Source organism: Enoplosus armatus, chromosome 1 (genome assembly GCF_043641665.1).
Source record: "Enoplosus armatus isolate fEnoArm2 chromosome 1, fEnoArm2.hap1, whole genome shotgun sequence".
Taxonomy (NCBI): domain Eukaryota; kingdom Metazoa; phylum Chordata; class Actinopteri; order Centrarchiformes; family Enoplosidae; genus Enoplosus; species Enoplosus armatus.
The window spans coordinates 10246109-10269847 of record NC_092180.1 but is presented as its reverse complement, the minus strand read 5'-3'; the positions used below and the strand labels follow the sequence as shown (position 1 = coordinate 10269847).

The 23739-nt window shown below is 40.1% G+C and overlaps 1 protein-coding gene across 1 annotated transcript in view; it reads right to left on the bottom strand.

Annotated features, from left to right (window-relative positions):
- The window catches only part of LOC139307394 (protein diaphanous homolog 3-like), a 149722-nt gene that overhangs the window by 42312 nt on the left and 83671 nt on the right, over window positions 1–23739 (bottom strand). Inside the window, exons 23-26 of the mRNA XM_070931158.1 lie at window positions 22251–22375; window positions 18462–18626; window positions 11255–11390; window positions 273–368 (exon numbers count right to left, since the gene is read on the bottom strand). Coding sequence (XP_070787259.1) covers window positions 273–368; window positions 11255–11390; window positions 18462–18626; window positions 22251–22375 — 522 coding nt within the window. The remainder of the gene's footprint in view (window positions 1–272; window positions 369–11254; window positions 11391–18461; window positions 18627–22250; window positions 22376–23739) is intronic.

Here is a 23739-nt window from a genome sequence, read left to right as displayed (position 1 = left end):
CAAATAACAAACTAGTGTATTTTGTAAGTGACTGAGAATGAGTGTGTATGGAGCCAAGGCATGAGAACTCTAGGATTCCTTCAAGTCACTCAGCTTTTAAAAACAAAACAAGAAAAATATGCACCAAGCTGGCAGGTTAAGACCAGAATTCATTGTGATTTTTTAACATCTGACTGGAAAGACAGCATGTCCACAGTTTTCAGACAATATGGGTACTAAGTTTTATGTGTCTTTGTTTGTGTATAAATGTAGGTAAAGGATATGAGACTCACCTCTGGGTCTTGGCGCTCTCTTCCTGCGGTCTCTGAATGCAGCTCCTGACTGTAGGGCTTCCAGCAAACTATCCATCACACCTGTCTCATCATTCTCTGAAAAACCCAAGAAGAAAAAGAATGAGGGGGTGGTGGAAGACAAAGGTGAGGTAGAGAAACAAAATCAGATAAAGTGCAGTTTCTTTTAGTGGTGAGGTTCACCACACCGATTCAAGCAATTTGGAAAGTACAATGGCAGGCCACTATATAAAACACATGACGTGGAATCTAAAAAGCCTTGAACAAGCACCTACACTATATCATATGTACTGTATACTATTGGCTACAGCCCTATAGTAAAGTCAAGTGCCCAATATGTGATGGGACTAGTTCCAAGCAAATCCAATGCTGCACAAATCGGCAGGTTCTAGTAGACAACCTGCTGTGCAGTGTGCACCCTGGTGATTGCAACCGAGTCCAATTCTGTCGTGCATTGCAGTTAACCAAAAATTATTAAGGATATTAACTAGCAATGGAGTCACATATACAGGGACATACACTGTCAAGCTGTCTCAAGTCTAAAACCTAGTGACATGTTGTTTTGCAGTGTTTACTGTGAAATCAAGCCCTTGATTTGTAGAAGCAGATATATAGTAGAAAGGGAAACGTTTTGCAGATATGACAAGTAAATCATGCCCTGTGTTGGTATAGCTGAAAACCTGGCCCTGACACCCGTGGCTGACTGACCTGGCTTGTGTTTTGCAGTGAAACAGCCTCCACATATGGTCAAATAAAAAGCTTATACTGTGGTCATGCAAATGTGAATGTGTGTATGTGGGTGTTTTCTTTTCAACACTGCTTCTGTGTTTGCAATAACACACATTTTAGGTGACAAACTTTCCATCCATGAGTGTGTAAGTACTCTTGCAGCCATGCCACACGCTAGCTCAAGTCAGATCTGTCGAGCCTCCTGTGCACCACAGCTGATTTTGGCAATATTACAAAATGACACTTGCTGACACTGTTGTTAAAGATAAATGTGCACTCTTGTTAATATCTGGTACTAGGGTTGGGCGATATGTTAAAATTTTCCAACCGGCCACCGTATTATTATATTCACACAGGTGTGTGGGTGGCGCGTGCAGGGGGCATGGGAGTTCCCGCTTATTCTGTAAATTTGCCTTCACCTTATCCTCTGACATCAGCGGTTTTTAATGTGAAAATCAAATTGCACTGAAACAGTACAGCCTATAGGCTACTCCTTTTCAATTAAACAAAATAAATCCTTGTGATCCTGCTATGCAATAAGCTGTAAATTCAGGCTGAACAGCTGTCCAACACTATTTGAAAAAGAGTCTGATAGTGTCAGATGAAGGACGCCTCTGCTTGCAGCCTCCAAATGAACAAACAGGTGGGGATAATATAACTACGCTATTAAATGATCAGGGTTTTTGGTCTAGCTCTCAAATATGATTTATCAATTGATGTTGCTTTTCAGCACCAATTGATCGGACAGCAACCACTAAAGACAGCTTAATTGTCATTTAGTCACTGCCCTGCTTTGTGAAAGACTCATCATAAATCAGTGCAACAAAAATGTGGATAATATATGGCCCAACTTAACTGCCAGTTCCCATTTGCGTACGCTTTGAATTGCGTTTTACAAGTTAATTATTTACCAAAATGAATTCTCGAGGAGGTAGACCATTAAATTAAGAAAGTAAAATATCCCTGGTCCACCGTGAATTTTCTTTAGCACTAGACCCTGATTTTCCGACAGCAACAAAATTGAGAACTCTGCTCAGGACTTTTAATTTGGTGTCACCAACTGAGCTACATGGTTAGTAATGCTTTACAGAACAAAGGATCCTACCAAAGTCAGGCAGCCCTGTCACTGTCACATGTAATTTAAGGACACCTAACATATACACTGATCCTGGGGCTGCAAAACTAATGGCACAGTATTCATAATCACAAGTTTTGCCTTGACATTTCGTAAAACTGAACAACTGATATAGATATTTCACTTGCAAACAAACACTGCGGGTCTGTACTTAAGCATGTGTAAGACTGACTCATTAGTGTATGATGTGCTAGAAAAAGTTGTTACAACTTCATCAGCCACAGTGTGACTGCTGGGTCCCACCACTGATTTAGTGAAGGGTAGGAGGACATTGCTCTGATTAAGGTTGAGTGTGTTTTTCTCACTCCTTCCATTTGTCTGACAATTCCCTGAGAAACAATAACATACATCAAAGAAAAAAAACCAACAGGAAACTGGGCACAAGTACAAATTAAAGCACACATGGGTATGGCAATCATCTGAAATTTTCTTTCAATATAATATCAACTATAATAATGATAGGAGACATTTAGGCAACTAGGTTAGGCCAAGGGCCCTTTGTCTATTTATTTATTTTTACTTTCCATTGTTCATTTGGGGTACCAGGCGCTGTCCATAGTATGACTTATTACATAGGTCCTGCACTGGAGTGTGGTTCACATGGCAGTACTAGATGGTGAAGTCATATCATTTAAATTGGAATTTAGATTGATAGGTACATTATATCTACAGTGGCATCTTAACCATGTCTAAAATGTTTACAAATAGCCCAGGAAAGGGAAAATTTCAAATATAATTTGGGAGTCAAATAGTTTTGATGGAGGGCAAAAGCTGGTCCGCGAGCCACTACATGCTGATCTTTAATCTACAGTAAGGTGAGGGCGTCTCATGAGGTGTAGAAATAAATAATTGCTTTTTACAGAAAAACAGTGGCAAGAGAAAAACTCAAATAGTAAGTAAGTGTTTCTGTCCAGCACACAGGGATTGATTTAGTCCGCTTCTCCTAGACCAGCCTATTGCCAGCATTACATATTGTGACCGAATACACAATTCAAATCTGTTTATTACTAAAAGAACAGACTACAACTGATATTAACTGTTATGAAAGCTCTAAATAAAATAGATGATTCAGCGGTCAAAGTGGACTGGGATTGCAGTCAGTGATCAACCTCACCTCTGTCCAATGCCTACAAGTTCTTCTCCTCATCTCTTGAGACTCTTTCATAAGCCATTAACTACAACCACTACAGTCATACTGTACCATGGGGCCTGCAGACTGAAATTTTCATCTTCTTTCATGCATACAGCACCATGCAGCATGGTGGGTTTTCTGCAAACCTACAAAAACTGTCAATCAGCTCCACAGTACATGGTCCCTTTACAGCAAACCTCTACACTGAAGCTCCTGTATTGAGGGCAGAGGGTCCCCAGTGTGATTGGTGGATTGTACCCAAACCCCATGCCAAGCTGCGACTACAAACACACACATACATACACAGTGGATATATGGCCCACTTCCTTGCCTGCCTGCTTCTATGTGTGCATTTGTTGTGCTTTTCATTTGCAACAGTTGCACTCCTCCTCTGGCTGATATGTGCCCAGTTCTTCATCATTACGCAGAGCAGAGAGGCAGCACGAATTTCTGAGCAAATCCAACGCTCCTCGACGTCCAAATTTGTCTCCACTGCCGTGGCAATTCATCACAGGCAGCAAGCTTTACACTCCCAACAACACACATAGACACATACACAAAAATACAGACATGAAAACACACAAAAAGGAGCAGATCGATCTATAGCAACCTGCAGTGTGTGCCTTCATGTGTAGTACTCCGTTTGACTCCAACCCACAAGAACATGAAACAGTTTGTGTGCCTCAGGAGGCAAGGGAAAAGAAACCCACTCAGATCTCCCGCCTCAGGAATATATGGGAGCAAAAACAGTCCAATTTTACACATCAATCAGAAGCAACTCAGACAGGCCGAGACAGAAAACTGCTTTATAGAATGTAGACAAGAGGTGCTTTCAGACAGCCCAACACTGAAAATCATAACACATATTTATATACTCACACCCACATGCTCACAAACTTACAGAGACAGATCACAGACATGTCACATGGATAGTAATGGAGGAGGAACACATGGCAGAGGAATATTAGTCAAGCTAGTAGCTGTGAAATGGGTTTGAAACAGTAATTCAGCTTGTGAAAGGTGGTGTTGAGGAGGATGTGGCGAGAGAACAAAGACTACTGAGAGGAACGGGACAGTGAAGAGTGGTATCCCAGCTTTGCCAGTAGAGCTACTGATTGGTGCTTTGATGTGCACAATTCGCCTGTTTCTTTCTATTCTGCTGCATCTGGGATCAGAGCTCTCATGACAGGTGTGCAATGTGCGCAGAGACTTTTTGCTTTAGCTTCCACAGAAAATGAAGACACACTCACAAGCCAGCCTCACTGATGCCTATTAAAAGAATAGTAAGAGTGTCTACCTTTTCATGGCAGCTCTACAGTAAACTCCAAGTCTCACGTTTTAGTAGTGAAAGAAAGCAGAAACTGTGCCAAATGAGCTCTACTGTCTAGGTTCACTGTCCTTTTCGTTGGGAAAAAAGGGAAAAAAATATGTGGAAATATATGGTTAGATGTACAAATATAGCTGTACGAGTGTACAAGTCAGATCAACAAAGACATATTAGCAGAAAGGTGTTTACGCTACCACAAAACAAAAGAATAAACTCTGTTAGTGGAATCAAGAGCTGAACCTTTCCCTCTGGGAAAAAGCTATAGTTATTCTCCTATCTGTAGTGAAATTTCAATCACCATCTATTTAATCAGAGCCTGTTCACACCAACGTTTTCCATTGTCCATTGGACATGCTGCCTGTCCGTTTGTTGATGCCTACCCTCTATTCAGACCCGGACTAATGCCTCTCGCCACTTCACTCAACAGGATGTGGCATTTATCATCAGGACAATGACCTGGTTGTAGCAGTGTGTAGTAGAGGTGGGCCGGAGCAAGGCAAGAAACAGGGTCAATCGGGTTGGGATGGAAAAGCTAAGGAGAGAAAATGACATGCCTGAGTACAATGAATGCAGGCTGACTACTGTGTTCCCTTGAACACTTAGGAGGCAAACTGTGCAGTAAGGCTAGTCAGACCCCTCTCTCTCCATTGAATACCCTCTGTTCCGCTTTACTGATACTTTGAGCAGCAAGTAGCCAAGCCATTCATTGGATGATGAATAGGGATGTAGAAATGACAGCCATGCATCATAACCAGCTAATAAATATTGTCATAGGTCACTGTTGATCATCCTCACAACAGTTGAACAGTTGAGTCTTTGCTGCTGCAAGGAAAGGTTTTCATATGATAACAGTGGCATCTTAGCCGAGGAGCACAAACTAAAGTAATCAGATAAAACCTGTGATAAATCCATGTATTCATGGAGAACCCCCATAAAATGAGCATTCACCCATTACAGCAGTTCTCCACCTGGGGGTCAGAACTCCCACAAGGGGCTGTGAGATTAATCTCAGGGGTTGCAACTTGGATGATAACCAGGGCAGGAAAAAAGAAAAACAAAATTCCACTGCACAGAATCGTTCTAATGTTTGCATTTTTCTTTGTGATATAGTGTATCGTTTTACCCCTTCAGGCCTTTATTATTATTAATTATTCAAAGTCATTCTGAGAAACAACAACTTATGGGCAAGCACTTTGATGAGGGGTCGCAAGAAGATATTGAATTGTATTAAGAAGTCAGCCAAAAAGTGTGGGAACCACTGAATGTGGTCAATCTCTTAAAGGCCCTCATATTGACATTTCACCATTTATAGTTTCTATGCTATATTGCAGGATGTTCTGGTTGTACAATGTCTGGGTAAAATGGATTTCAAATCGGAATCAAAATAGTGATGGGCGAATGGCACTGTAAAGGAAAGGGGAAAAATTCAGCCCACATTCAGTCCACCATGAATGAGGCCAGAAGTGCCATTTGTACATCCCTATATACTATAGTAGCCAAAAACAAACCAACCAAAATGGTGGCTATTTCATATAAAAGAATAGCAACTGAGATTCAATTTCATTTGACTGATGTTAGCTTTTTGTTTGAAATTCATTTTGACTAACTAAAATGTATATACAGTTACATTTCTTTGGTCTTTTTTTCTGAGATATTTTTTCCTGTCTGTGGGAGGTACAAATAAGCAATTGTTTGCTAACATGTTAGCCATAACAACTGTATAAGGTGAATCTGTCATGGCTTTGGGATCCTCAGTTTGCTGTGGTGTTCTTTTGCCCCCTTGTGGCCCCAAGACAAAAGCAGGTCCAGCACGAGAGACGAAAAGATAGCAGAGCAAGGCAAAATTACGACATTAAACCCCCCAAACAATAAACAACAGGACAGCCCACTGTTGAGTGGGTTCTAACATACACCAGAGCAATCTCAGCCAAATTGTCAGTTGATTATAACAGTAAAAGTATGAGGTACAGAATAGTATAAAACGAAAACCAACTATGTGAGCACCACTATCATACTACTGCATGATACAGAGGGCATTACTTTTCTAAGAAATATCTCATGGGAACATACGGAATTTCATACAAGCACCAGAGTTTCTTTCTCTCTCCCTCACTTTCTTATGCCCCTCCTATACTTTTAGCGTCTTTGCATGCAGGGTTGCATCTCTAGCTGTTCTTCTATTTGACGTCTTAATAGTTCATAGCTTGTAGCCATGTAGGGAATGTTAAATAAAGCTCTGATGTGTAATTTGTCGCTCCACAAACATTCCCGCTCCCGGCCTACCCTGGGAGTTAATGCAACAGATTTGTCATACACAAGCCAGGCACAGCTAGAGGAGGAGGGGGGAAAATACCTATTCAATCTGAATTTCAATCTCCATAGGGCTCTATGCAAATGCATGCAAACTGATGCTCCAGCTCTCTCAGACTGAACACACAGTGCAGATGACGAAACCAGGCTGCATATTATGGTGTAGGTAGAAGCCCAGTCTGTGGCAGGTAAAAGAGATGGGACAGAAAATGAGAAGGAAACTGGGAGAACCTCACATTACTGGAATACATAAGTAGGCAAACCTAACTAAATGCAGATACCTGTAGCAGGTAAAGAAGCTGAAATCCATTTTGATCGTTCCTCCAGGACACCCTCCCCCTTCCTTCCCCTGTCTCTCATTGCTGTGCCCTTCAGCATAATGTGGATATGCAGCCTCTCTGGGGCTTTTTAGGGAATTGATGGATAATCAGATGATTACACAGAAAATCTCCATTGAGGACAATCCTCCCTGACAAACAAAGAGAAAGCTCTTTAGTTAATAAATAGGCTGAGAGACAGACAGAGTGAGAGAGTGTGTGTGAGAGAGAGAGAGAGTGAGTAAATCCTGTCCTGGGTTGGCAGCACAATGCCAAATCTCTATCACATATTCATTTCATCCCAACAATCTGTGTGTATGTGTGCATGTGCGCGCGTGTGTCATACATTGCCAGAAACATCACTTCTTGGGGATGTCACTGAGTTTGCCTTTAGCTTTATCTTAATTTGAGCGTATCTAAATAAATTTCAAGCTCTAGGCATATTTGTATAAGCCTTTCTGACAAAATTTGGCTGAAGTTTATTCTCATGATTTTCTTATTTCTGAACTACTTTTCTGAAATGAAAAAGTTTGCAGTGAAACACAACTCAACACAGGAGCACAGGGGAAAGCAGTCCAAGCTGTCAGTCTGAGCGAGTTACAGGAATCATTCAAATTCACATAAGGACACAAATATACAGTGCCAATAAAAAGCATAAGTCCATTTTATTGGTTTGAAATAAAGTGGATGTACTGTAATAATTTTTTCTCTGACACAGATAAACGGTATAAGTATTTTAATGCCAAGTGAAAAACTGATCTAAATTCAGTACAAATAGAAAACCCTAAATTATTGATTAAATAAGTATTCTCTCCAATATTTAGAAGATCAATTACAGCTTTGTCTATGCTATTGTTATCTGGACAATTCTGTCTTACAAAACTGCTCAGGCTCTGAGCATGGCATCTGTGCGTGTACACAATCAAATCAAGGCTTTGTTGTGGGACTCTTTTTAAGGGGCTCTAGATTCTGCAGCATTCAACCTTCCCGAGCCTTCCAGGGCCTTCTGCAGAGAAGCATCCCCACAGCATGATGCTGCCACCAACATGCTTCATGCTGGGGATTGGTGCATTTCCACTCATGTGTGGTGGCTTATAGCAAACATGTTGTTTAGTATAATGGCAAAAAAGCTCAATTTCAGTCTCTTCAGACCATAGAACAGGAAAAACCTTATTTATAGGCATGGCCATTGCCATTGCTCTCTCTCTCTCTCTCTGTCTCTCTCTGTCTCTCTCTGTCTCTCTCTGTCTCTCTCTCACGCACGCACGCACACACAGCACTACACAAAATATTTGTTTACATTATAACTTAAATATAAAAAACTTAAACACTTGACACTTGGATATGTTGTAATATTTCAAATATTACTTTTTAGCCTGAATTAATGGTACAGGTAGGAGCACCTTCTCCAGATATGGTGTCTGCCAATAACTACAGACACTTGTGCATAAAAAGCCTACATCTGCAGACCATTCACTATCAATCAGTTGCCTCCCTAATATAATCACAACTCATAAAACAATGGCCCATTGATGTTAGTTCGTTTTTTGGCTTCAAACCTGCTGCTGGTATTTTCAGGTAACCACAGCATGGCAGAGGGTGAGATACAGTACACACTCCTGGACTAACACACAGTACAATCTACCAGAATCCTGTTCATTAACTTCAACTTAACATGATTCTCAGTCTAGATGAGCCCAGCACTGTAAAACGTCAGGAGCTCTGTGGCAAATTGTGACAATTGAGGGATGTCCAGACCAGAGTAAAGGGAAAAGGGAGAGGTTTATATTATGTTTCAGCCAAGAGAGGCCTTGGTTTGGCTAGATAGTATGCCCACGGCAGTACTTTGGCCAGGATGGAGCATGGTGGTTCTCTACTTGCACTCTAAAGTCTACAGGAGTGCTGCAGTGGCTGGCATAGTCATGTTAGCTATAGATGCTGGTGTAGGGCTGGGACTGCCAAGCTCATCTGCTCTGCCAGTCTTGGCTTTGGCATTGCAAATGGGTCTGGAGGCTGCACTGTTGAACAAGTTTCTGGCATCAGTGGTGCTCCAAAGGGGAAGGAAAAAACAAAAAACAAACAAAAAAAAACAACTGGCAGTTGGAACCAGATGCTAAGGCATAAGGTAGACATTGCCTCCTTCATGGCTATGTCTGACCCTGCTTGGTAAATAGAGTTATCATGCTAGCTACATTAATCCTCAGGCCCACTGTGTCTGAAAAGAACATACTGTATAAGTAGAGGCCTTTACAAAAACTCCCTAAATGTCTGCGCATGCATAAAGCACTAACACCTGTTTGAAATAAGTTGAAATCATATGTCTATCAGTACAGAATACAATCAGTAAAATGATTTATCCAGTGCAGGGTAACATCAAAGGAGACTCAAAAACATGTTTTTGATAACAAAATGCCACATTTTCGAAGCAAAACCTGAGGTCTGCCAGTCCAACTCTGAAACTGCTATCATACTCTCATCAGTAAGCAACATGTTGATCATAAAGCCTGAAAACATTTGCTCTTCGTCTCAGTAACAGGTGAAAAGCATTAACATGCAGCAACAGAGATGTGTTACCTTAAACAGGGTATGTTTACCCTTGATACTGTCTTGGGGAAAAGTATCAGTCATACTATTAAAATTCAATCATTCATTCATTCATTCATTCATTCATTCATTCATTCATTCAGACGAATAATGTTTGTTTTTTTTCCACACAAGGTTAACGTTGGTCTGAACATCTGAGACATCTTACTTCTTGGCACCTTCTTAAAATGTCTTAACTTGGAAAATGATTGCTCTTCCCCACATTTTGTGACTACCATATTTTTAAACTCAATGGATTAGGGGGAAAAAAAGAGTAATTAGGTTACAGTTGTTAAGCATAACTATTTGCACAAGCCAGCTGATTTTCTCTTTAGGCGGATGATTCTTCACGCTGCATTTGGCTGCATTTTTATGACAACCAGGCAGCTGAACACCAAACCTTTTGCTTGTGGCCTAGTTCAAGACCTGTGTTTGTCAAAATGCAATGTTAAAACTTAATGTAAAGGTATTAACATCAATCGCGATTGTGGACTTACTATCACATTATTACCAATTCAACCATCGCCCTTGAAGGACTGTGGCATTACTCTGCTCACTCAAAATGTGTAACTCAAATGTGAATTCTGATTACACAGGCTGTCCTTCAACCAGTTGACCTGGGTTGAACGTCATTTTAGCAATCATCTATCCTGCTAAAGTGTCTTGTAGCAATACACTGAAACCCTACAATCCTGGGGGATGCTGTCCTGGGCCGGCCCTGTGCTTTGACCTCCAAAGAAGGGTCAAGCAAGAGGTGAATTTCTATACTTAGATCAATAACCAATCAATAATCATAATATTACCTTTAAATTCCCAGGTTGAAATCTGCACAATGCTACATGTCAAGAACCTTGCCTTTCTAAACTGTCCATAAATCAAGGGAAGGCTACACAATGTGAATATTGCTTTCATATGATACAATAACATGACACACATGAGTGTGTTACTATGTAGTCCATGTCTGGTATGAAAATGTATGCTTTTCATACCATATAGAGACTACATTTGATAGATCAATTTGTCAGAAATAATAAAAGTCGAGACTATAACTGCGCTGACATGGAGTAAGTGACATATTTTTAAAAAATCTTTATTTTTTGACATTCTGCTTTTATCACACAACGGGTAATTCTGTATTTAAATGATTTCCTGTATGACTTCACTACCTGTCCATCAATCAAAATAAGCAAATGCTTTCTGTGTAGATGTGTGTTTTAATTTTTCAAGAGATAAATACTGAATTGTGAGAAAATAGGTGTCTCCTCTAATCCATTAAAATGGGACTTACATTTGCTTGATAAATGAGAGTCATTGTCTTTGAATGATCTCTTACACCATTTGACCCTTGATTGATTTAGCACACGGTTGCCTGTAAAGGGCTTAACAATGCAAGAGTTGACAAGTAGAGCAGAGAGAGAGAACAGTCTCTACCTGCATTGACTTCAAGCAACCTCCTCTTCTTCTGCTGTCTCTCCTGCTTTTCACGCTCAGCCTTCTCCTTTGCCGCCCGTGCTCTCCTCTGTTTCTCCTCTGACTCCCTCCGCCTCAGGTTCTCCTTCAGTGCTTGCTGTGGGGGGAGAGAAAGGGAGAGAAAGACAACGAACGAAAGAGAAAATAAGATGGATTGTTAAGTGGGGTTAATTAGTGTAGAGCCTGTCAAAGGCAGAGGCAGCTGTCGAACCCCACAGACATCTTTATCAGGCACCATTAAAGTCTGATGAAGCTTCTAAGGTGCATTGCCACTCTGGTCTTGCCAGACACAAAACAACTTGACACCAGGGACTTCAGACACTAGAGATTCATAAGAGTGATTTCCATTCCAATTTTGACTAAAACCTGCTCATTCATAGAGAAATATTCATTCCTATTTTTAGAGATTATTAAGGCTCTGTTTCAATATTTTTCTTGTTCTCTTTAGTTTTTCTCTTTACAGTCTATTTCAGAGCCTAAAAACATCCTTGGTAGCATCACCTTCCATAATACAACAAAAGAGTGGGAAAAATGTTCCTATTTGTTTAAAAAAATGATACTAACACAGTACAAAATGTATAGAGCATGTAAATGCACAAAAATACAAGTATTAAGCCATTGCCTGTGTGCTTGTGTGTGTGTGTGTGTGTGTGTGTGTGTGTTAGGATCAGTAAGACAGCTTCAGCATCACCTGGTGGTTACTGTGTGAGCTATTCCAGTCAGTTAACTGCAGGTGAGCTCAATAGCAATGCTAACAGCAATACAATTCAATTGGAACAGGCTGAACAGTTGCTGAGCTGAACTCAGCTTACAGGTGCTGATGTGTGGGTGGATGTTGATGTCTACCACACTACCTGCGGATCAACTGTAAACTAACATCCACATGAAACCACCTGCATTTGGCAGAATCTGACTACATGAAACTAAAGTTGACTGCTAGATTTGATTTGGTCAGAATGTGTTTATGGTTAAACAAGTGCAGATATAATCATTAATAAAGCATAAATCATATGCCTTTATGTTGATGTTAGGTTTTGTCATTATTCTGATTGGAATGACACAAATGTGAGAAAAATATTCTAGTATTACAATATAGTAAATAATAATATATCATATGTATGTAGAGTTCCTTTTCTCTGTTTAGGGGATAATGTGGTTTGACTCAAATGGTGTTCCATGAAGGAATAGAAACTCCTACTGTACTTCTTTTCAGGAAACGCTGACAACGCTCAATTCCAATCAGAGTAGCAATCATTCATTTTTCATTTTTGTCAGGCCTCTCTGTTTGTAGAGCACAACAATAAAATGTGGGAAAACTGAATAAGAGCATTTCAACCACAAGCAAATTCCAATTTTAGTTTCTAGCTAGTCCCTTCTCCTAATTTATTACATTCTAAAGACCCAAGAATGATTGGGGTGGAGCTTGTAGCATTGCATGTCATTCACTGTTCAAATACAAATCTTGAGAATGAGCTTGTACAGCATTCGTTGAGACTACAAGCAAGCACCGGTAGTTGCTATTAGGTCCTGGGACAGGAATGTCTCATAATATTATTGACATTTGCACGAGCCAATGTGGACAACTCCTAAACTAGTCAAAACGTATGTTACAGGTATACTATCTACTGTACATCAACCACTGTGGATACAGGCTCTATAATCCCTTGTTAAACTCATACGATGATGCCGATCGCTAAATAATGCCACAGCCAAGTGACAGACTCCATATGATTTAACAGAGTGCTAGCGTGATTGCCATCATGATCAATAGCCAGTCACTTAAAGCAAGGGAGTCTGGCCTTTTATCAAACACCCAACTCCTCCTCCTCAACTCCCCTTCTCTTGGTTTATTCACAGCCCGCTGCTTGACAGGCAGGTTAATGGAAGAATAGCAATGCCAAACCAACATGAATGGAAGCACACATAAATACACACTTCGAGAACTGTGATGTATATGGAAATCTACAGTGGAACAATAAAGAGGGGCAGTCACTTCTTGAGGCCCACTGACAGCCTCTTATTAAGTGTGCATACAAGTGACCATTGTTGGAAATGATATAGTCAACTTGAATGCAAAACAAATCAACCACCAAGCCACTTGAAATATAGAGAAACTGCAATTGAAATGAACCCTCTGTAAATGACTAATAACAGGGGTGTAACAGCGCAATATCCACAGTTTGATACAGCTCCACCACTCTCAGCGTACCCTTGAACCCTGTGTTCTCTATGGCCGAGCACGGCTGCATAAGAGCAGTCACAACACTCCTATGGTGTATCCTATCCAATAGATGCTCTACGTTTGCCCACCGTGACCATGATCTTTTACTGGAGAAATTTTTTTTTTTTCCTATTTATAAACAGACCACAAAGGCATTGTGGTATGTTGGCAGCTTAGAAGACATATACTTTAAACAACATTTATTTAAACTCACACACATAAAAAGACAATGACAGCTAACGACACTGATGTGAACCACTTGGCAGATTTATAGAAATTCAGGAGAGGAGGAGAGTGCTGAAGAAGAGAAGATGAATACCAAATGACTGAGCCACACAAAAGCTGTTCAGAGCTCTATTTTTAAACTATTCTTAAATGAAACCAACTCCTCCACCAAATTAACTTTGATTTGATGGAATGAAACTGTCGGTTGCCCGTGGCAACCACTGATTCACAAATTACTATATTCTTAATGGGCATCCAATCTGGTAAATTACAGACAGAGAGAACGAGTAAAAAGAAAAGGGAAGGACAAGAGCACTGACACATAATACATTTTCAATAAGGAACAATTAAGTGATCCCAGGTTACAAGTAGGCAGCTGTGATGGTTGCCTAATGTGAACTTAGTCAAAACGCTGACACTCCTTCCCTTCTTCACTATCAAGCAGCTCTCTCATTAAAAAGTCAAATTCAATTACTAAAACAGAATGCAAACATGCTTGCACTATAACAACCAACAGAGCGGTCGCTACACTCAACTTAGAACAATTTCATACAGACAGCGATCTAGTCAGTGGTGACTCTCAATTACATTTATCAAAATATGTTCTTCAACTAAACTTGTAAAATATTTATGATTAGGCTGTCATTCATAAAAAACAAAACAAAAAAAAAACAAGGTAAACAAAAAGATGTCGTAAAAGCTTATGAGTCAAATGTCAACTGCACTATGACATTAACAAATGCAGGCCATTAATAATACAGGCCGTCTAAGTTTGATTTAAAGTTTTATGTCATTTTGTAAAACAGGAGTCTGCAGCCATGTTAGCGGCTTTGTGTAGCTATACTTTGGCACAGTGGTGCTTTGAGCAAAATGATAACGTCAGCATGCTTAACATGCTCACAGTGACAATGATGTTAACATACTGATGTTTAGCACCAGAGTCAGTAGGATTCATCCTCCTGGGACCATGAACGTATGTACAAAATTTCATGGCAATCCATCCAAAGGTTTTTGCGTTATTTCAGTCTGGACCAAAGTGTTGGACCGACCAACCAACCAACATCCTAGAGCCATGCCGCTAAATAGAATGGCAGATGGTTTCAATAATATGGCTATGCAGATCTACAGAGGAAGTCTGTAGAGGCAAAATGACATCTTATTTAAAACTGGACTCTTTACTGCTGCCAGCAGCCCGGGAAAACAATGATAAGTCAATAATGGGTCAATAGAACAAGTGGGCCTGTTTAAGAGAGGATCACTCTTAAACTTCACAAAGATAATAGAACAGGAAAAAGAGCAGCGAAAGAACATCAAAACATCCTTGTTAAAACAAAAATTGATATGATCACAGCCAGCACAAAAAGGCCATGCTGTCCTCTTAAATCACAGAAGCAATTAGCAATATAAGAGTAATAAAAGAAAAAACGAGTCAGTGTGGACATTAACTGAGTACAGCAACTTAAAAAGTTCATTTTAAGCACAGGCAAGGCAGGTTTCATTTGTTTTAAAATCTGAATTCCACACTGAAGGCAAGAATTATCTAAATACTGATAATAGATGAGAACTGAGGCAACATTGATTCTGAGAGATAGTGAAGAAGAGACTGAAACTATGACAAGATGAAGAGTCATGTCATTTTTGCCTTCTGACAAAGCATTCCTTATTACTGTAATGTTGAGCTGAAGGAGAGAGAGGAGAGCGAGAGAGCGAGAGAGAGAGAACCAGTTCTCTGAGGAAATTGCCCTCCGCTCTCCTTCATCACTGCAGGTCTGCTTCCCCCTCCTCCTCTCCTGGATGTCCGCCATTAGACACGCTCAATTGGATTCCTGTCAGATGTGCGGCCTCGCCCTGGGTCTCCTTCCTACGGGTGACTGAGCATGCTGTATGTGTGTGTGTGTGTGTGTGTGTGTGTGTGTGTGTGTACGTCTTTGTGTGAGAAACAGCTAAGCAGCTTTCCCTATAAAAAAATGGCAACACAAAATGACATACGTACACAAACAAACATGCGCACACACACACACACGTACGTTATGTGAGCAACATACACACAGTTCAAGGCTCAGTTCGCCTCAAGCACTGGTCTAGAGACAGCACGCACCTATTAGCATGGGCCTTGGCACAGCAGGGTAAACGCTGACACAGATTTGACCGAGAGGTTATGGTGCTGAGATTTACTGTATGCCTACGTTCATTGACCCAGCCTTGGCTTCTCCCAAGATATTTCTGTGTGATGTGACCATTTGAACGAATTGCTGAGGGTGTAAGCTGCTAACACCTTGACCTATCACAGGGGAATAAAAAGCTACCTTGGGAGTTTTTACCATATAATGCTAGTCTTTATAACAGTTGGCTTGTTCACCTTTCACTGGCAGAGTCATTAACTGTTATGTTTTGTCAGAACATAAACGCTACTGCAAAATTCAAGCCTGAACCACAGAGCTATGAAAAGGATGTTGCAATATGAAACATTATCATGTCAATAGCATATGTTATTTTCTTCTTCTCATTATTATTGATTGGCATTAAATAAATGCTTGGAACATATTGAGGTTTGTATCATTTGCTATGGGTCTGATTCATATCTGAACACAACTGTTGGTGAACTGGGTTGTGGCTATTAAAGTGAGGCAAAGAGTCATAGCACAGAGAAGTCCTGGGATCAATAGCAAAGGAGAAAGAAACTAAGAAACAAAGGAACAGCCAGGCTAAAAGCAAAGCATCTGGGAACCTTTTTTTTTTTTTCTCGGACCGTCTGTGTGCTTCTTCAAGCCTGTAAAGACTGTGTGGATACTGTAGTTACTTCAGTCTAAGGTTGGATGCCACATGCAGCAGCCAGCATCTCGAGATATGTGGCAACTAAAGGTAAAAAGTTAGATATTGTACATGTAGCTTTACGTAAGGGTGCTTGTGTGAAAGCTTGACAATGTTAATGTGATTTGACCTTGTTAGCAGCTGGCTTGAACATAACTCATTTGGGAGCTTTTCTTCAAGATAACAACATATACTCTCTATACTGTACTTGCTGTTATGTTGTTGGATTTCTACCAATAACACATGTGTGGATAGCTTTTAAATACTGATCTTCTAAGGAGTGACAATTGTTAGTTTAGTGGTTGGGCATCTAAAAGGTTTATAAAAACACGATTACTGTGTGTCTCAATAATGTTATCCTCATCATACACAATTTAATGAAGACATAACAGTCAAAAAACTCAACTGTAGACCTATTTAAAACTGTTCAAAAGTCTCTTGTCAGACAGTATATACTGTTTGTGTACAGAACGCAGGAAATGCCTACATCAGGCACACATAAGTGTCACTCAGACAGAGAGGGGATTTTAGGAGAGAGCCAAACAGAGAAAGAGAGATCCCAGTCTGAACCTATGTACTCAGTTTCATTTACCAAATTATACAATTTCTGACTATGAAGAAATCACCTAAAAGATTAACCTTCTAATAAATTCAAGTGGAAAATAACTTGGGATTGTGGGTGAGGTCTCATATAGATGTTACTTCTTTTTCTTCTATTCTACTGTCACAATTCTGAGCCACAAACATGTGAAACAGGAATAAGACAGGACCAAAAAACCCCACCTCTCCTTGAAAAGCACACAAATGTACAGACAAAGCTTTGGGGTACAAGAAAATCTAAAGCATAACTAATGACTGTGCAGGGAAAAAAGCATAGAGGCATGAAATCCATTTGTGAGTGTGAGGTAGATGTTAAGTTGGGGGCAGGGCAGGAACTTTAGTAGGCTAATTAGCTACTATTATCTATCATGCCCAGTGGCCTGTGCCACTAATCCTGCTGATTAAACACAGTGGGTCTCCACAGCTCCACAGCTCCACAGCTTACAGTAGCACCAGACTGATAAGGCCACGGAGCTCAGTGATGACATAAATGTCTGGGTGGGACTGGACTGCATAGGACTGGCGCTGTTCTGCTTTACATGATACCACAGGACACTGATGTGAGAATCACAAAAGAAAGTTGAGATTCTGTCTTGATACAGCAAATGAATAAAAAAAGTTTCGTTTAAAACTGTTTCCAAATATCCACTCGAGATTTACTGCAGCTCTTCTAAAACCCAACAAAATACTCAAGCTAACATTTCACTTGTCTTGCGCCTTGTGGTATTCAGGGCTGTTTACAACTAAATGCAGCCTTCCCACCAAATTTCAAAACACCTGACTGGACCCAGCTATCACTCCAAAGTGAGGGCTGATTCTTGATACTGTTAAAGTTTTTTTTACATCAGCAATGTTTATAAATGCAGAAGTTATAAACCAGGTACAGATTTCTAATAGTATTAGCTGATAAAAGACACAACATGCAAATACACCCATAACTCAAAACAATTGATAATTAGGTAATGGAATTATGGAACACCTGTTCATGTGAACTGGCACGCCAACATATCTTCGTTTAATAGGTGAGGTTGCTTAATGTATCTATGTCCCACAATTTCAGTAAATTCTTTCCACAGCCAACAAAAGATCACATTTCTGGTAAACATCAACTGTAACATGTGGTTATTCTTTTAATATTAAAATGTAATCAATTACTTTCTGTAATGTCAAACAAATCCAAGTACTGCCAATCCCACAGAGAATCAGCTCATCAACCATCAGCCACCCCATTCCAATCAAATGTGAACATTTATAGTAACATATTCATTGTTCACGCTTCTCCTATGATAATCTACAGTGCAGAATACTCACAGTGAACATGGAACGGAAGTTGCTGAGATCAGTGAACAGCTCCTCCACAGAAGTCTTCTTGGGATCGACGGCAAAGTACTCCAGCATGTTCTGATATAGCGTCTCCATATTGCCGTGCATTATCACCAGCTTGCCATACTGCTCCCGTGCAACCTTGCTGAAGCTGTAAACTTTGTGGTCAAGGTTAACAACACATCCATCACACATCAAGTGTTAATTAAGTATACTATGCCCCTATTTGACAGCAGTACAGGAAATGTAGAAAAAAACAGAAAGCATTCACACTTGTTGCCGTGAGGATCTGAAGCTGGAAAACAGACTGTCAGTGGTAAGCTGTGATGTTGGCATTAGGAGCTCTGATACTGTCAGTCAGGTTACTACTACAGTGTGTTCACTGACCCCCTGCAGCCTACAGCATCTGTGACTCATGTCTGGCTGCTGGCAAAGTGTGTTGGTTTAACATGCACAATATTAAGTGCAAATATAAACACAAATCAAGAAAATCTCCTCTGAAAACAATGACACCAAAAATCCATGGCATTTTAACATTATTTTAACTTCATCTCTCTCTACCACTGTAATTTCGAAGCCCATCCAATTAGATTATAATTTACTGAAAAGCTTAGAGATTTCTTTTAGCACAAATTTCACAGTCAATGTAAACACAGCAGATAATTATGTATTTGCGTTTAACTGTGCTATCGGCACTTGTTCTGTGCCAAATGCAGCAGCATGCACAGTCTGCTCATCATTTTTAGGTTGCCTAACCCTAAATATTAGGTTTTTTCCACTGTGTGGACCGATGACATGTCCTTGCTGCTCAAAATGTCAGAATATTAATGTCAAGAGCTGGTCATCACAGACATGGAGGTATCCTACAACACACAAATATTACTGGTTTTACGGATGCCTGTATATTCTCTACCAAAACTGACTTGAAGATTGAAGAGCATTAAAAGGTCCTCCTGGTTAAACCTAACAAAGCAAAAGACAGCTCTGCTTTGTCAGTACATTTATGTGTGAGGATGAGGACAAATAGGTAATGGTTGTGTCAACATAAGCTGGAGAGGTCTCAGTGTCAGAGCAAAGTGAGGCGGAAAGCAAGAGCACTATAATACATCCTGCCTACTGCCAGGGCATACAGTTAAGCTTACTGTAAGTCACCACACTCACAATACTCACTCAATGTAGTTCAAAATTTATTTCATATGTTATGGTTCGCATCCGTTTGAACCAATCTTCTTTTAGTCATTATAATTTTCTGTACAAATCAATGACAAAATGAAAAGTGAATTATGTGTACCTAAAAAGCAGCACTGCTAAAGACCCCAACATCCTTGTCTCATGCCAGATAAGAAGCAAGCAAAAGTGTGTGTGTGTGTGTGTGTGTGTGTGTGTGTGTGTGTGTGTGTGTGTGTGTGTGTGTGTGTGTAAGATATCACGATTATGTGGGCAGCCTCTCTGGCACCTATCGTGCCCCTTCGTTATAGCTCAATTGATGGACCTATTTGACGTCTGGCCTCAGTTGAATCTGGGTGGGGATAAGACTACCCATTCATAGCTGGGTAAATGCTGTTCAATAGGCACTGCTCCCAGATTGACTTGTCAGTAATATCTTTCCAAACCAGGGGCTGGGGGAAAGAGGTATGGGGAAAGCCTGAGCAGGTGATGGAAAGCAAGAGAGAGAGAAAAGAAGAAATAGCCAGGAGCCATGGTTGATAAGTTTCACGGGGTGCAAAATATCTCCTTCCTTTCCTGACTTTTTCTCTATTCCAGAGAAAGCAGTGGTTCACTGCAGCTCATTCTCAAGAATTCATGTTCACTCTTACTTTTTTACCAATCCTTTACTCTTTCCCTCCCTCTATTCCATCATTTTTCCTTCTCCAATTCTTCATTTGCTCATTCTCCTTCTGTTTCTCACCTGTTCTAATCTGCCACAAACTTAGCTCACATTCAGAAGTGTCAGCCTAGACCAATAATTCCGTAACTGTATACACGAGCAGTGCATGAAGGGATAATGGAATTTTCAAAGTCACCAATGTGACACTCCAGGCTTCTCCTGTGTAGCTGGTGACTGTAGATTTCACCGACTGTCGCCAGCAAACTTCATCAGCAGCAGGTGAAGCCACCATGTGTAAGATTTTAAAGTGACTGTATCATCTTTCAAGAGGCTTCTTCAGAATGAGCAGTGAAACTTCTTCAAGAATAAAAGAGCAAATCCTCTTGTCTTCGACTTTAATCTACTACTGTGAGGTAAACTATGACCTGGATGAATGGGAATCACTCACTAATGTATAGTATGTCCAATAATGGGAGATACTAGAACAATGGTCCACTTTAAGCTTGATTACACAAATAAGGCTTACGAATAAAGATTAAAAAAATATTGTTCTCAGCCAACAAAAGCTGATAAAGAGTCCCAAAATTATGAGCACAGTGTGGAGTGCGAGGTTCGCATATGGATGGCCTTGGGATGAATGCGACATCTGAGCAGCCAAAGACACACAATTTTGATCAAATATTTGTTGGCGACACCGTATAAATGAGTGTGTGTCTGGCTGACTTTCTATGGCTGAAAATTTGATCTGGTCAGTGTTTAACTTGTGTAACTTGATCTACATTTCATTTTATTAGAGGCCAACAGTGAGCTCAGAAATCATTTTCGAATTTGATGGAGTTTTTAAATCAGTGTTAGCTAAGATAAGACATTTTGTGCAAGGTACCTGTAATTGGAAAGCAAAGCAGTGAAAGACAGAGCTGTCAAATCCATTCTCAGCAAACCTTTCTGTGTTGCACTCAAGTTCTCTGCTAACTACTACAGCACATGCCATCAGTGCCCTAGCCCCAAGGCTATTGATCAAAACTACATGAAGGAGGCTAGGTACAGGGTGTATTATTGAACACACACACACTTACACACCTGGTCTGAGACATGCCTGTCAACCTGATCCACTAGAGCTACCTCAGAGGACAGTGAATAATTAACACTGCTGCCAGGCAGATATGGACAGCTGTCAGCAATGGGCCTGCATATCCAAACAGGGCAGTAAAACAGTAAAGACAAATTGTCAATTTATGTGTTTGTGAATTAGCACTTTTGCTTGATTATCGTTAACTGACTTGAATTGAATAAAACTTATTGAATTGCCCTTGTTCTGTCTCCAGGAACATACAACAATGGGTGATGCTGTGAGAGGGAAAGAGAGTGACAGTTCATTTTGAAGTTGCCCTCAGTGTGAAGAACCCTTCAAAAATAGAGCTGAGAGGGGTACTAATACAAAAACTTGACTATGGAATGAGATGCCACTCACGACTTGTACACATCGTTGACAGTGGAAAAGCGGGCGTATAGGTAATTTCTTTTGTGTTTTAATAACATATTAAGTAATGAAAAGTTTAGTATAGTCACTTTTACAAAGCTAAGTTTTCAATACTAATAATAAACATCAGAGAGGAATAAGGAGTCCAGGTTGAAAGTGACACTAAGGCACTAATGGAACACAGCGTGAGTATTTAATTATGTAAAAGGTAAAGGAAATGTGTTTAATTGGGTGTTTGATCAATCAAAGGTTCCTTCCCTTTATAACTCAAGTTCAGTTACGTGTTAAGCTGTAACAGCCTTCCACTTTGCCAGCCTATGCAGAACCACAGTGTTAAATATAAAAAAAAACATATTAATTCCAGTTCCAGTAATATTCTTCTCATGTTTGTTCTGTTTGATTCATTACAGTACACTCATTGAACAATGCCCCGGACTGTTGAGTGAATGCATGCGTGTGTAAAGGATATAGCCATTTTAGCAAAGAACATGTCGTTGGGGTCATCGGGGGAGGAGAAAGTCTCCAGGTCTCTCTCCAGCTGCAGCAGTTGCCTCTCCATCTGCTTGAGGCTCTTTTCCAGATTCTCTGCAGATACTGACACACACACACATATATATATATATAACAAGACACGCAGGCATTTGCAGAAGCACACAGAAACACATCCACGTGCCAAGGAAATGTGAAGAAAGAAGCAGAGAGAGGATAACTCAATTACAGGTATAATCAAATGCATTATTATTTTGAGGCTCTGAAAGCATCAGAGAAAAACAACATACAAAACAAATAACAGGGAAAATGAGAGAGACGCCAGCTCAATTGCAAAGCATGCTTATTATGGGTTCACACTGTGCCAGAAACACCATCGGCAGAGGAAAAATGACAGAGGAAAAAATAAACATCAAGCGAAGGTATATTCAATACATACCTTTTTATTATTCTTTTTGCCTCTTATATGCTTGTGTGTGTCGTAAACCATTAAATGGATATAAGAATACAATGTAGTCAAAGCAAAAGCCTTCTGTGTTTGCTGATATATTTAAACTGTGTGGATTTTCAGGAAAACAAAGCAACAGATTCAAAACTGCAGCCTCAAAGTATGAAGAAGGCTGTTGAAGGCCCTTCATCCTTTGTCTTTAGTTTGATCAACAGGTGCGTGGGTCATGCAGGTGTGGGAGCAGGGGAACACTGAGCCTAACTTTCTGTTAAGTTGGTCATGGCTGACACTTTAAGCTAGTCACTGAATATAGCATATGGCTTAAATTACCCTGATTAGACCCTGCTTGACAAAAAGGCATAAGCTGCTTATTTTTAAGTAGTTTCAAATGTCCCTTGATCCTAATACATGCTTTACCAAAAGGAAAAAAAGAGAGAGAACTTCAATGTAGCTAAGCTTCTCACTGAATTTATAGCATAAACCCCATTTACTGATGGGAACATACTGTCTTGGACACACACACACACACACACACACACACACACACACACACACACACACACACTTGTTCAATCATGTTAACTACAAATATTCTAAAAGTCTGCAGTAGCTGAAGTTGAAATTTTAAGTTTAATGGAGTTTGAGTATGGTCTTTTCACTGCAGGTAAAGGTGAGTGTATGAATGTATGTACAAAAGAGACACATTCATGCATTCAGCTGGTCAGATGACACTTCTCACTCTGCTGTCACTCATGATTGAGAAAGAAGGCCAAACACACTGCAGTAACAAAGAGAAGATTTGTGAAAAAATATATATAATACTCACTACAGAACATTTACTTCATCTGTACCTAACAATGATTATCATATCAGTACCTTCTACTCATTGCACGTTTTACTTTGTCCTCAAAGTCCTATTTTCACTCTGCTTATCAGTTTGTCTATTTATCTTCATTCTCTTCTTCCCTACTTTTTTTTCTGCTCTCCTTCCCTGTCTCTTGTGGCGAGCCCTGACACTAAT